The 13,249-nt window shown below is 37.5% G+C and overlaps 2 protein-coding genes across 2 annotated transcripts in view; one reads left to right on the forward strand and one right to left on the reverse strand.

The window, feature by feature from the left end:
• The window catches only part of IL1RAPL2 (interleukin 1 receptor accessory protein like 2), a 1,151,998-nt gene that overhangs the window by 729,622 nt on the left and 409,127 nt on the right, over nt 1-13,249 (forward strand). The window lies entirely within an intron of this gene.
• Nucleotides 3,701-4,289, reverse strand: LOC131502860 (eukaryotic translation initiation factor 1-like). The gene has a single exon (XM_058713969.1). It carries the CDS (start codon nt 4,212-4,214, stop codon nt 3,873-3,875), a length of 342 nt encoding a protein of 113 aa, XP_058569952.1. The 5' UTR covers nt 4,215-4,289; the 3' UTR covers nt 3,701-3,872.

Raw genomic sequence — 13,249 nt, forward strand, 5'->3', positions numbered from 1 at the left:
TGATTTCTAGTTTCACATTGCTATGGTCATAAAAGATGCATGATATGATTTCAAAATTTTTAGATGTATTGAGACTTGTTTTCTGGCCTAACATGGTCTATTTTGGGGAATGTTTCATGCACACTTGAGAAGAATATGTAGTCCACTGTTACTGTATGGAATGTTCTGAATATGTCTGATAGATCTGTCTGGTCCAATGTGTCATTCAAAGCCACTGTTTTCTTGTTGGTTTTCTGTCTGGAAGATCTATCCATTTTGTAAATGGGGTGTTAGAGTCCCCCAACTATTATTATATTATTTTCAATTGGCTACTTTATATTTGTCATTAACTGTTTTTATATATTTTGGTGTTTTCCTGTTGGGTGCATAAATACAAACAATTGTTATATCTTGTTATTCAATTGTTCCCTTTATGATTATGTAGTATCCTTCTTTGTCTCTTGTTGCAGTCTTCGTTTTAAAGTCTATTTTGTCTGACATATGTATTACTACCCCAACTTTCTTTTGCTTATGTTTGCATGGTACGTGTTTTTCCATCCCTTCACCTTTAATCTGCATGTGTCCTTAGGTCTGAAGTGAGTCTCTTGTAGGCAACATATAGATGGGTCTTGTTTTTTTCATCCATTTAGTAACCCTGTGTCTTTTGATTGAAGCATTTAGTCCATTACATTCAAAGTAATTGCTGATAGATATGTACTTGTTGCCATTTTTTAACTTGTTTTATGGTTGTTTTAGTAATTATTCTCTGTTCCTTTCTTCCTTTGCTCTCTTCCCTAATGGTTTCATGGCTTTCTTTAGTGATATAGTTGAGTTCCTTTCTCTTTGCTTTTTGTGTTATGTATACAGGTTTTTGATCTGTGGTTACCATTAGGTTCATATATAACTTTTTATGCATATAGTAATCTATATTGATTGTCACTTTAGTTTGAATCCATTCTAAGAACACTAAATTTTTTTAATGTTTACTTATTTTTTGACACAGAGAGAGAGACAGAGCATGAGCGGGGGAGGGGCAGAGAGAGAGGGAGACACAGAATCTGAAGCAAGCTCCAGGCTCTAAGCTGTCAGCACAGAGCCTGACACGGGGCTCGAACCCACAGAACACAAAATCATGACCCGAGCCAAAGTCGGACACTAAACCAACTGAGCCAACCAGGCACCCCTAAGAACACTACATTTTTATAGCCCCTGACATTTAATGTATATGTTGTCATACTTTACATTCCTTTCTGTGAATCCCTTGACTGATTTTTTCTAGATATAATTGATTTTACTGCTTTTGTGCTTTAGCCTCTGTGATGATTTTATAAGTAATTAATCTACTACTTTTATTATGTTTGTATTTGCTCATGATTTTTTTTTTTCTTTTCATAATTTTCTTATTCCTGACTATGGCCTGTTCTTTCAACTCAAAGAATTCCCTTTAACACTTCTTGTAAGACTGGCTTAGTGATTATTAACTCCTTTACCTTTTGATTGGGAAACTCTTTTTCTCTCTTATATTCTGAATGATAGCCTTGCTAGGTAGTGTATTCTTGGTTGCAGGATATTTTTTTTTCCTTTTAGCAGTTTGAATATATCATACCATTCCCTTGTGGCTTGCAAAGTTTCTCCTGAAATATCAGCTTTTAGACTTGTGAGGTTTCTGTTGTATATAAATGTTTTCTTTTCTCTTACTGCTTTTAAAATCTCTCTTTATCACTACTTTTTGCCATTTTAATTATTATGTGTCTTAGTGTGGACCTCTTTGAGTTGACTTTGTCGGGAGCTTCCTATGCCTCCTGGAACTGGATGTCTGTTTACTTCCACAAATTAGGGAAATTTTCAGCTATTTTTTCTTCAAATAACTTTTCATCCTCTATTCTATTTCTCCTCCTTTTGGGAACACTATAATGCAAATTTTATTATATTTGACAATGTTTGAGTTCCCTTAACCTATTCTCCTTTATTATTGTTTTTTTTTTTCTTTTTGCTGTTCAGCTTGATAGTTTTACAGTACTCTGTCTTTTAGCTCGCTGATCGATTCTTCTACCTCTTCTTATCTACTATTGTCTCATTCTTATGTCTGGTTAAATTTTTCCGTTTTTGAGTTCCCAATCTCTGATTCATTCATTTTTATATTTTCTCTCTCTATGTGGAAGGTCTCACTGAGATCCCCCATTCTTTTCTCAAGTCCAGTGAGCATCTTTATGACCATTATTTTGAATTCTTTATCATGCATATTGCTTATGTTCATTTCATTTATCTCTTCCTGGTTTTTTTTTTCCTGTTCTTTCATTTAGGAAAGGACATTTGGTCTGTTTGTATGTATTGGAAATGTGGTTATGTCTTCTGATCTTGAAGGTATTGGCCTTACAAAGAAGAGGTCCTTTGGTGCCCTATAGTGCAATACCCCCAGTTCATTTGAATCAGCCACTTGAGGGGTTTCTCCTATGTGTGTTGGGTGTAACCTACTGTTATGGCTGGGCCTCATTTGCATTCAGTCCAGTTGGCTGCAGGGCCCACTTTGCCTGTTGTGAGCAGAGTTTGGTTCTTGTGCTGTTAAGGGCTTAGGCTGAGGCCTCCATGGTCTTGTAGTTGGGTGGTGTCAGCAGTCAGACCAACTGCCTGCTCTTAGCCCATTTGCTGGGGCTATGGCTGTACTGATCTATAGGGTATTCTCCCTGTATTGTTCCCTGAGGCTTTAGTTGGCGGGTGTGACCTACAGACAAACCAGATACCTGACTCTAGTTTATCTGTTGGGGCTGCAGTAGCACTGACCTGCAAGGTGCTCTCTCTGCCTTGTTGCTGAGAGGCTTTTGCTAATAGGGGGGTTGGCAGACCAAGTTCTTGCCCCCACATTTTCTGCTGGGGCTGTAGATGCACTGATTGGGAAGGTACTCTCTCTGCACTGCCATTTATAAAGTTCAACTGCTGGGGCTTCATTCAAACTGGTGAGTGTGGTTATCTTCTCTCCCCAGGGCAGGGATCACTTTGGAGTGGTGCAGTCCCTTCCAGGACTGCTTCAAGAACAAAATGAGGCAGGGGCTTCTTTGGAGGGATTTCTGCTGAGTGGTGTGGGTTGGATGGAGCATATAATAGGAGAATATGGGGGTAGGGAACATGCTGGTAGCTAATTAAGTGAAGAGTATTCATGCTCCTTCCTACAGGGTGGCTATCTAGGCTGGGGAGTTGGGGAGAGAATGACATCTTACCAGCTCTTTTGTTCTCCAAAAGGTCCCTGCCCCTCTAGCATGCATTCTGAGATTAGTAAATAAATCTCCTTCATGTATACCCCAGGCACTTTTCAAACTGCTGCTTCTATGCTTTATCTAGGGAAGACTGCTATGCTATCTCTTCAAGGGTAGGGACTCAGTTTCCTATTACCCTACAGCTCATCCAGAGCTGGCTCTGCTGATTTTTAAAATACTCGGGTATTAAGCCCCACTGGTTTAAAAAACTCATGCAGTTAAGCCCCTCTGATTTTCAAAGCCAAATGTCATGGGTATTTGTTTTCCCAGTACAGGTCCTGCCTGCCTGGGGTGCCTGGTGTGGGGTCTGCTTCTCTCCCTTCTGGATGCTTGCAGTGTCCCTCCCATTTATGGTTAGGATTGCAGGGAGTTTGCTTTCCAATCACATTTCCACCCTTCCTGCTATCTTCAATGTGTCTTTCTTTTCTTTCTTTCTTTCTTTCTTTCTTTCTTTCTTTCTTTCTTTCTGGCTCTTTTCAGTTTATTGCATGAAGGAGTTACACTAGTCCAAGTTAAAAGCAGACCCCAAATGGTTACATTATACAAGCTGTCACAGGTTTTTAAACTTGTGACAAGGGATAGAAGGGAAATTCTACTCATTTCAAGGAAATCCTCACTTAAGCTTCAGTGAGCCAAAAGCACTTAAAACCCATGAACATTCAGCTGGTCGTCCTTAGCCAATCCAATCTCTACAAGGAACTGGCATATGTTCTTGCACTGGTCACCCTGTAGCTGAATCACTTCTCCATATTCTGGATGCTCAACTACAGTACCATTGCAGGCAAATTTCTTCTTAAATGCCTTCACTAGTTTCTTTTTATTGTAATCATCAGCGATCCCTTGGACAGTAGTAAGGGTCTTCCTTCCATTTCTCTGTTGAATTCTTATATGGATATCATCCTCAGTGCCATCAGGAAGCAGATCATCACCCTTACTTGCATCAGCAAAGGGGTCGAAAGAGTGGAGGTTCTGGATAGTGGACATAAAATACAATTCCTTTTCCTCTGTGGAAAAGGCCTGCAGAAGGTGGCAGTGGGAGAAGGCGGGCAGTGGGGACAGGGCAGCATAGGGAAGTGAGGGGGCTCAAGGGGGAGGCTTCTGAGTCCTCAGCAGCCGCTTAGTGACTGGGGCCAATGTGTCCTTTCCATCACTAACTGTGAAAAGTCTCTTTTTCCTGTGTTTGGATTGTTTTCTGGATGGGTTGCACTGATATGGCTGTTATCTTGGTATGTCTATGGGACAAAGTGAGCTTAGGATCCTTCCTACTTCACCATCTTCCCCCACAAAACGTGGGTACTTTAAGAGAAACCAAGCTATTTCAGGAAAAGATATTGGGAAATTAATCATGCTTTCTTATCACATTCTTCTTTATTCTCCATTAAAAGTCATCATATTGAACTGAGTGATGCATGCTGTAGTCCTAGAAGCCCAGTTCTGGTGTTCTCATTGCCTTTACTCCCTACTAACATAGGATAAAATACAATGGAGCACGTGCCTTCGTTCTTATTAGTGCTAGGATTGTAGCCAGAGGTATTCAGATACTCCTTGCTGTTGAAGAGGTCATCCTAAAAACAGCTTGGAGAGAAAGACCATGCCTTACATCTTTATCAGTCATATCCTTTATCAGTTATATCAGTCATATCCTTTATCAGTCATCTTTATCAGTCAGAACCTAGAATAGGGCAACAAAGAGAGAATAGAGGCTGTTCCTAAACTCTTTTTTAGATGGATTTACTCTAGCTGAATCTAAAGATTCAGTGTTGTATGGAGCTCAGACTTTTGTCTATGCTTAGATACCAATTAAACTGCTTTATCCCTTCACTCTTACACCATGCCCTTCTCCCCAAAGCCTGTGGTGCTCTGTCATTTTTTGAAGGTGCTTGCAGTTCTATCATCATAGAGTTACAGACAGGCTGGTGCTCTAGTGAAGCCAAGGGGAGCCATATTGCAATTGCCCTACTGCAACTGGGCTCAGCAATACTGCGTTTGAAAGGAGGCTTATGAAGGATGACCTTTTCCATTTTCTCCCCCTCTTCTTCAGCATCTTTCACTGCCTCTACTTCCCACTTACAACTGATTATCTGAGACAGTCTATCTATGTGTTCATTTAGAACAGCAGCATAACAAACTGTTTGACATGATGCCTCCACTGGGAGGTTGTCATAATGTTTAACTAACCACTGCCAGGATATATTCCAGTTGTTTGACACAGAAGCACTGTTTTTGAAGGATGTTCTACTCTTTCATCTGCCATGTAGATTCCTTATTGGAAAATCTAGAGGTTCCTCAAAACATATAGAGAATCATTTATTAATAAAGCCTCCAAATTAACAGATGGTCTCATATTTTAGCTGTTGGAGCTCTCATCACATATATTCTGAGGATCTCATAATTAATTGCATATGGAGCATTTGGGAAGAAACTAAAGGTGGGGAGACGGTGGGGGAAGTTGATAAGGGGAAAACATTTTAAACAAAAACATCAAAATGAAAGGTCATTTCTTTAAAAAAAAAAATCAAAAGCCCTAATTTTTATTTTTATGAATTATTTGAAAACATAATTTATGTATTTATTTTTAAATAAAATAAATAATCATACAGTGTTATGTAGAATCAGATGTATAATATAGTGATTCATCAATTCCATCCAACACTCCATGCTCATCACAAGTGTACTCCTTAATCCCTATCATCTATTTAACCCATCCTCCCACCCACCTCCCCTCTGGTAATCATCAGTTTGTTCTTTATAGTTTAGAGTCTGTTTCTTGGTTTATCTCCCTCTCTCTCTTTTTTTCCTTTGCTCATGTGTTTTGTTTTTTTTTTTTTTTAAATTCCACATGTGAGTGAAATTATATGAGATTTGTCTTTCTATGACTGACTTATTTCACTTCACATTATACTCTCTAGCTCCATCCATGTTGTTGCAAATGGCCAGATTTCATTCTTTTTTATTGCTGAGTAATATCCCATTGTGTGTATGTATGTGTGTGTATGCGTGTGTGTGTGTGCATGTGCATATATATATATGTGTATATATATGATCACATCTTTATCCATTCATCTATCAATGGACACTTGGGCTGCTTCCATAATTTGGGTATTGTAAATAATGCTGCAATAAACATAGGGGTGTATGTACCCAAAAATACAAAATCACTAAAAGCCGTATTTTTTAAAATCATAATCTCATGTTATCCTTATCCTTAACCCAGACTTGGCACAGGAGAAGATATTCCATCTCAGAAACCACCTGCCTGCTCAAAAGTTCAAAGTTAAACCTGGTTAGGCAGGCTTCTTATTAGAACTAAAAGAAACAAAGTTAGATAGCAACCAGATGCAAAACTGGTGGATAATACATCTACATCAAAAGTGTGGTTGCTTAATCATTTTAGGTTTGTTTTTTTTTTCTTTTTTTTTTCACTTTTTTTTTATTTTTTATTTTTTTATTTTTGGGACAGAGAGAGACAGAGCATGAACGGGGGAGGGGCAAAGAGAGAGGGAGACACAGAATCGGAAACAGGCTCCAGGCTCCGAGCCATTGGCCCAGAGCCTGACGCGGGGCTCGAACTCAGGGACCGCGAGATCGTGACCTGGCTGAAGTCGGACGTTTAACCGACTGCGCCACCCAGGCGCCCCTCATTTTAGGTTTTAAACTAGAGTGTTCAAGAAACACATTCAGTGGCATTAAAAGTGTGGAAGTAGTCCACTCTAGGTGTGGGCAATAAAGGAGTACATTGTCTGTACAGACATATAAACAATTATAAGTCCAACTAAAAGTTTGTGTGTATTTTATTATCATCATGTGTCAATAATTCTGAACAATGACACTAACAAGAAATTCCTCATTGCCAGAGTACACTGCCCCCAGCACTTTCTCCCTGTCTCGCCTCACTCCCAACACATACACACGCACGTACACACACACACACACACACACACACACACACACACAGAAGCGGGGAGAGAGAAAGGCACACCATTACACCTTACATAACAGTGCCTCAGGCTTAATCCTTGAATTTCCCTTTCTTTTCTGTCTATACTTACTCCTTTAACTAGTTTCTATATGCTCAAATTAACATAACTGTATTCATCCAACTGCCAACTCCACATCTGTACATGGAAGCCTAATAAACATCTCAAATGACAAATTTCCAAAATTGAATTCCTGCTATCTCCCTAAAACCTGCAGTCTTCCCCATCTCAACTGATGAGCACTTCATCCTTCCAGTTAGCCAGATCAGAAATCCTGGAGCCATCCTTGACACAGCACAACAGATCCATCAGGAAGTTATCTTGTCTCTAACTTCAAAATATTTCTAATATCTAAGGACTCCTCACCACTTTCACTGTTGGTCTGAACCACCATTATTTCTTGCTCAATTTACTGCAAAAGTTTCCTCACTGATATCCCTGCTTTACTAAGAATAAAAAACAGCTCCCTGTAAGGGCTCATAAGACCATATACATCTGGTATCCTGACATCTCTGTGATTTCATCCCTTATTACACTCCCTTCACTCGGCCACACTTGCTGCTTTGCTGTTCCTTGAACACACAGAACACATCTCAGCCTGCTGGGGTGTTTCCTCTGCCTGTTACATTCTTCCACCCTGTTATCTGCATGGTTCACTTCCTTATCGCCTTCAGGATTGGTCCAATATCACCTTCTCAAGGAGGTCTATCCTGACCTGCCTATTTAGTATGCAGTTTGCCCCTACTCTACTCCCACCTCCCCACACTCTCCATCCACCTTACCTTGATCTAGAATTTTATTTTTTATATATCATTTATTACTTTCTAACATTCTCTGAAATTTACTTATTAGTTTTGCTTATTGTTTATTTTCTGTCTTCTGTCACTAAAATGTAAGCATGGATTTTGTCTGTTTTATTCATTCACATATTCCCAGTGGCTATTATAGCTGCTGCATGACATATAATATTCATTCAATAAATTATTGCTGAATGAAAAATGACTTTTATTTACATCTATCTCATTTCTTATCAAAGTAACTGAATGGGCATAGAGAAATCCAGGCCTGTTAAAGGTCTACACATCATAACCAGACACTTCAATATAGACTTGCTTATACACTGAAGAATTTGTGGATGTTCGTATATTGTCTTGTTTAGATTATAACCCCATTCTTAACTGAAATTGTAAATGTTTGTACATACACACTTGTAATCCCTTACTCTCTCCCAACCTACATGAAGAATATATTGAAAGAATTCCTCTGCTTCAGCAAATGTCAGTTACTCTAATTCTCTTTTACACATTGGCACGTTCACTCTTTGTTTGGCTTATATTATCATTTACTAAAGATTGTTTTTGAATAATTACATGGGATTTTTTTCAATTTACATGATTGTTTACCTACCTTCTCATTTATCCAGTTATCCAGTGAGAACAAAGGAAGACAAAAGAGAGAAATCAGCTATAAATTAGGCTGGACAATTAATTGCCAAAATTAACCCTTAATTAGCAATCATTTTAAATTAAGCTTTAGTCTCCAACTGACTTTTAAACAGAATATTGCTTTACTGCTTTGATTTATGTATAACCAGCAGTTTTTATCCTATGAGATATCCCACCAAATGTGTCAAATGTTAAGAACTATTATTTCCATCTTTCAGGCAAAGAACATAATTCAATTATTTCTTAGAGAGGCATATACTGAAATATTTTATCACAAACATTTTTAATTATATGATCTTTTTCTTTTCCATCATTACCTGTGATTTTTTCTCTACAAAGTTTTTCATAACTTTTCACAAGGATATCCTGCTGATGCTTTTGCCACATCCAGTACAATTGTCCCTAAATGCTTTTGTTGAGAATAGGGAATAATCACTGACTAGCTTCATAGGGCAGGGTAGAATGGAATGAGAAATATAACCTTAGAGGAGGCTCAATCCATTTCGTTCTAACCATCAATGAACCAGACAAGCCAGGTATATTTATGAAACTGAACCAATGGTCAAAACAGACAAGGTGCAACTTTCTGGGACAAAATGTTGAAAATATAAATTCTATAATAAGATCAAACCTGTTTCTTATTTATTTAGTATCAATTAAGGCACAACAGATCATTTATTGATTTATTTAAAAAGAAACAAGAAGAAGCATGTTGCAGTTAAATTGAACTTTCCTGTCAGGAGGTCCTGGCAATTTGGTTTGTCATTGTATTACTTTAGGGGATACAGGTTGAAAATTCCTCCTCCATAATAAGGAAGACTTCATTTCTGTCTTTCCAAGGTCTTGTATATCATGTTTTATCTTAAAAGAAAAACAGGAAAGTATAGCAACTGGCTGTGTACTGAAACCTAGGCAATAGATCTGACATAGCTACTCTGTTGAAAAAAAATTAGGACTCCTCTAAAATAGAAAGGTTGGTTGGGTAGCTAAGTTGGAGAATCATAGTTGCTGGAAGGCCTGTTTATCTTCAGAAAACCATTAAACATAGCTAGTGAATTTCTGACTTTCCATCAAACAAGGCAAAGCTAGCTTTTTATGTAGGTAATATTTTCTTCGGAATCTTTTTTTTTTCTTTTATGTCTTTAAAATGGGACATAGATAATTAGAAATTTGTACTGCAAATATTTATAAAATATAGAATTAATTTAACAAGATTTATCTCATTACCACTATTCTTAAACAACTTCTATTAACATTTTGGTGGCTTTCACCTTAGCCTTTTTTGAACCTATTCATAAATTTACATACTTTCAATCACACTTTCCTTACAATTTTATATGCTGCTTTTTAAAATTTAATATTAATCATAAACATTTCCCAAACTACTGCAAAATTCTCATAATCATGATTTTAATGGCTGCATGATGGGCCATTGAATAAATGTACCATAATGGACATTTGAATCCTTTCCAGTTTGGGCCACTGTAAGTAACTATTTGGTGGGCATATATCCATGTCATTATTACTCCATAATTGGATATTTTCTCTTTAGTAAAGACACCTACAAATCAAGCCATTAAGTCAAAGGGTATGATTCTTTTATGAAATGATACTTTGGTTTAATTTTGTTTTTGCAAAAGATTGTGTGTGTGTGTGTGTGTGTGTGTGTGTAAAGATACATATATTCTTAAAATTTAACAATGATTATTTCTGCTGGTGGGATCACAAATAAATAACTACTTTTCTTTCCTTTTTACTTTTAGTTATTGTCAAAAATTTTTGCAATGAATGTGTTACTTTGTAAATTAAGAAATATAATAAAACAAAAACAGAGTAAAGTGTAATGACTTAGAGCCCAGACTCTTGAGGCAGACTCCCTGGGTTTGATTTTCTGCTGAGCTACTTATTAGCTCTTTGATCTTAAGCAAGTAACTTAACCTCTCTGTGCCTTAGCTTTCTTGTCTGTAAATTGGGATTATAATTGTATGTAGCACATAAAGCTTTTGACCTCATATCTGTGTTTTGACGATTGAGTTAATCCACTGTAATCCATTGTGGAGAACAATGTCTATCATATAATAATGATATGATAGTTCTCCACAGTTATATGTGATATAATAATGATATGGATTGTTCTCCACAGTTCTCTCCACTGTGGAGAACAATGTCTATCATATAATAATCACCCCATAAATGTCAGCTGTTATTATTTGGGACTGGAACAGAAACTCAAACCTCCCACTCCTTACACTGAGCACCTACTCTGAAATTTTAATATTAGCAATTTAATCGACTACAATAAACTCACAGGACAAATATACTTGAATTTACTAAAGAGTTGCAGTGATTGAGAAAGGTGGTATCTGAAGCCAAGATTCTTCTACCATTCCATATGTATACTCTGCTATCCAGAATACTTTTATTGAAAGAGAAAGCAGGATATCCTGACAGCCCTGGATGCTTGGACAAGGAAGAAATGTGAAACAAGCTTTCAAAGACAATGTTCACATACCTTACAATTTTGTCTATTATTGGCACTGAACTTAAACAGAATGCTGTGAAATATAAATCTGAATATTTGTAGAAGTAGATATGTCTTGGTACAAATCTCTGTAATTCTCAAAGGTGGCTTTCTCCTACAAATAGAATTGATTGTCTTTGCTTCATTAAACATTGCGAAATTGAATGTCTTGTTTACTGTCCCATATACCAAAATATTTATAAGATATAACCTATCAATAAATATAAAAATGAGAACTGGGTTTCATGTATTTTGTAACTTCAAGATGAGTAATCTATCTTGAGACCCACATTTAATTCTGGGGAATAATTTATAAATTCTTAAATGGATAGAAGAAGTTAATGTCTTTTATCATAGTCACCTCCATTTAAAAATCATTTAACCGGGGTGGGGGGGGGGGGCGCCTGGGTGGCTCAGTCGGTTAAACATCCGACTTCGGCTCAGGACATGATCTCTCTGTTTGAGAGTTCCAGCACCACGTCGGGCTCTGTGTTGACAGCTCAGAGCCTGGAGCCTGATTCAGATTCTGTGTCTCCCCTTCTCTCTGCCCCTCCCATGCTCATGCTCTGTTTCTCTCCATCTCTCAACAGTAAATAAACATTAAAAAAATTAAAAATAATTTACCAGGGGTGCCTGGGTGGCTGTCAGTTAAGCATCTGACTCATTTCAGCTCAGGTCATGATTTCATGACTCATGGAAAGAGCCCTGTGTTGGGCTCTGTGCTGACAGCATGGAACCTGCTTGGGATTCTCTCTCTCTCTCTCTCTCTCTCTCTCTCTCTCTCTGTCTTTCCCTTTATATCTATCTCTATCTATATATCTCAAAATAATTAAATAAACATTAAAAAATAAGAATCATTTACCAGGGGCTCAATTATCTACTTTCTACTCTTGTATTTTCTAAAAACAATATATAAACAAACAAGTGTACTAGAGAAGCTCACTGTGTGAAGGATCACCATTGAGATTAGTTCATGTAATGATAATAGTTATTTTATCTATTAGTTAAGTGCAGGATTTTCATGCATGTAGCTTATAATGTGCTTCTATATCACATAGATGAGATCTCTTTAACATCAAGCCTTCTAATACCTGATAATCTTTCTAAGTCTCCTGATATTTTAATAGTTTGAAGAAGAAAAATAGTTATCTAGAAGGGTTTTTTTTTCATTTCAAAGGCTTTATTTTATTTTTTTTTAAATTTTTTTAACGTTTATTTATTTTTGAGACAAAGACAGAGCATGAACGGGGGAGGGGCAGAGAGAGAGGGAGACACAGAATCGGAAGCAGGCTCCAGGCTCTGAGCCATCAGCCCAGAGCCCGACGCGGGGCTCGAACTCACGGACCAGACCGTGAGATCGTGACCTGAGCTGAAGTCGGATGCTTAACCGACTGAGCCACCCAGGCGCCCCTCAAAGGCTTTATTTATAGCATATGTGAAATGGACTTCAAATCAATATTTTCCAACTAGACTCTTCTAGCTCTGTGCATGATCATGGCATTTTAGTCTATTCATTAAACACTGTGTTGTTCCTTGTTCCTCCAGATGTTACTATCTCCTTTTCATGCCCTGGGATACATCACAGAATGTATTCTCAGGATGCAGTTAGAAATTTAATTTGCCTATTCCCCTAACCCTCAAATCAAAGGACATACTACTGGTATATGCTAGGCATAGCATAAGGACAGGAATAGGCTTAGGCTGTTTGTCTGTATTTCTATTCTAGGGAACAATATGAAAATCACACCAACAGTATAATAAATCACTTGAAGCTAAGAGTATAACAGTTGTCTCCTTTGTGGCAGGCTCCAGATAGGAAGTTATTATCTGGACCATCAAGGCAAGGAGTGAACCTAATAAGTATGACATCACTCAAGCCTACTTTCAGCTTTTCTTAAACTCTCAGCCACTTAAGTATGAAGTGCTATAAAGTTAAAACACCCATTCATGCACACACACACACAACTTTATTTTAAGCAGAAACCACTGAGTAGAAGCCAAAAAATCTTTTTAACAAACTGCCTCTCACTTAGGCCTAATAAACTCTGATTGTATTAGCAAATGTAGTTTCATAAC

Source organism: Neofelis nebulosa, chromosome X, assembly GCF_028018385.1.
Source record: "Neofelis nebulosa isolate mNeoNeb1 chromosome X, mNeoNeb1.pri, whole genome shotgun sequence".
Classification (NCBI taxonomy): domain Eukaryota; kingdom Metazoa; phylum Chordata; class Mammalia; order Carnivora; family Felidae; genus Neofelis; species Neofelis nebulosa.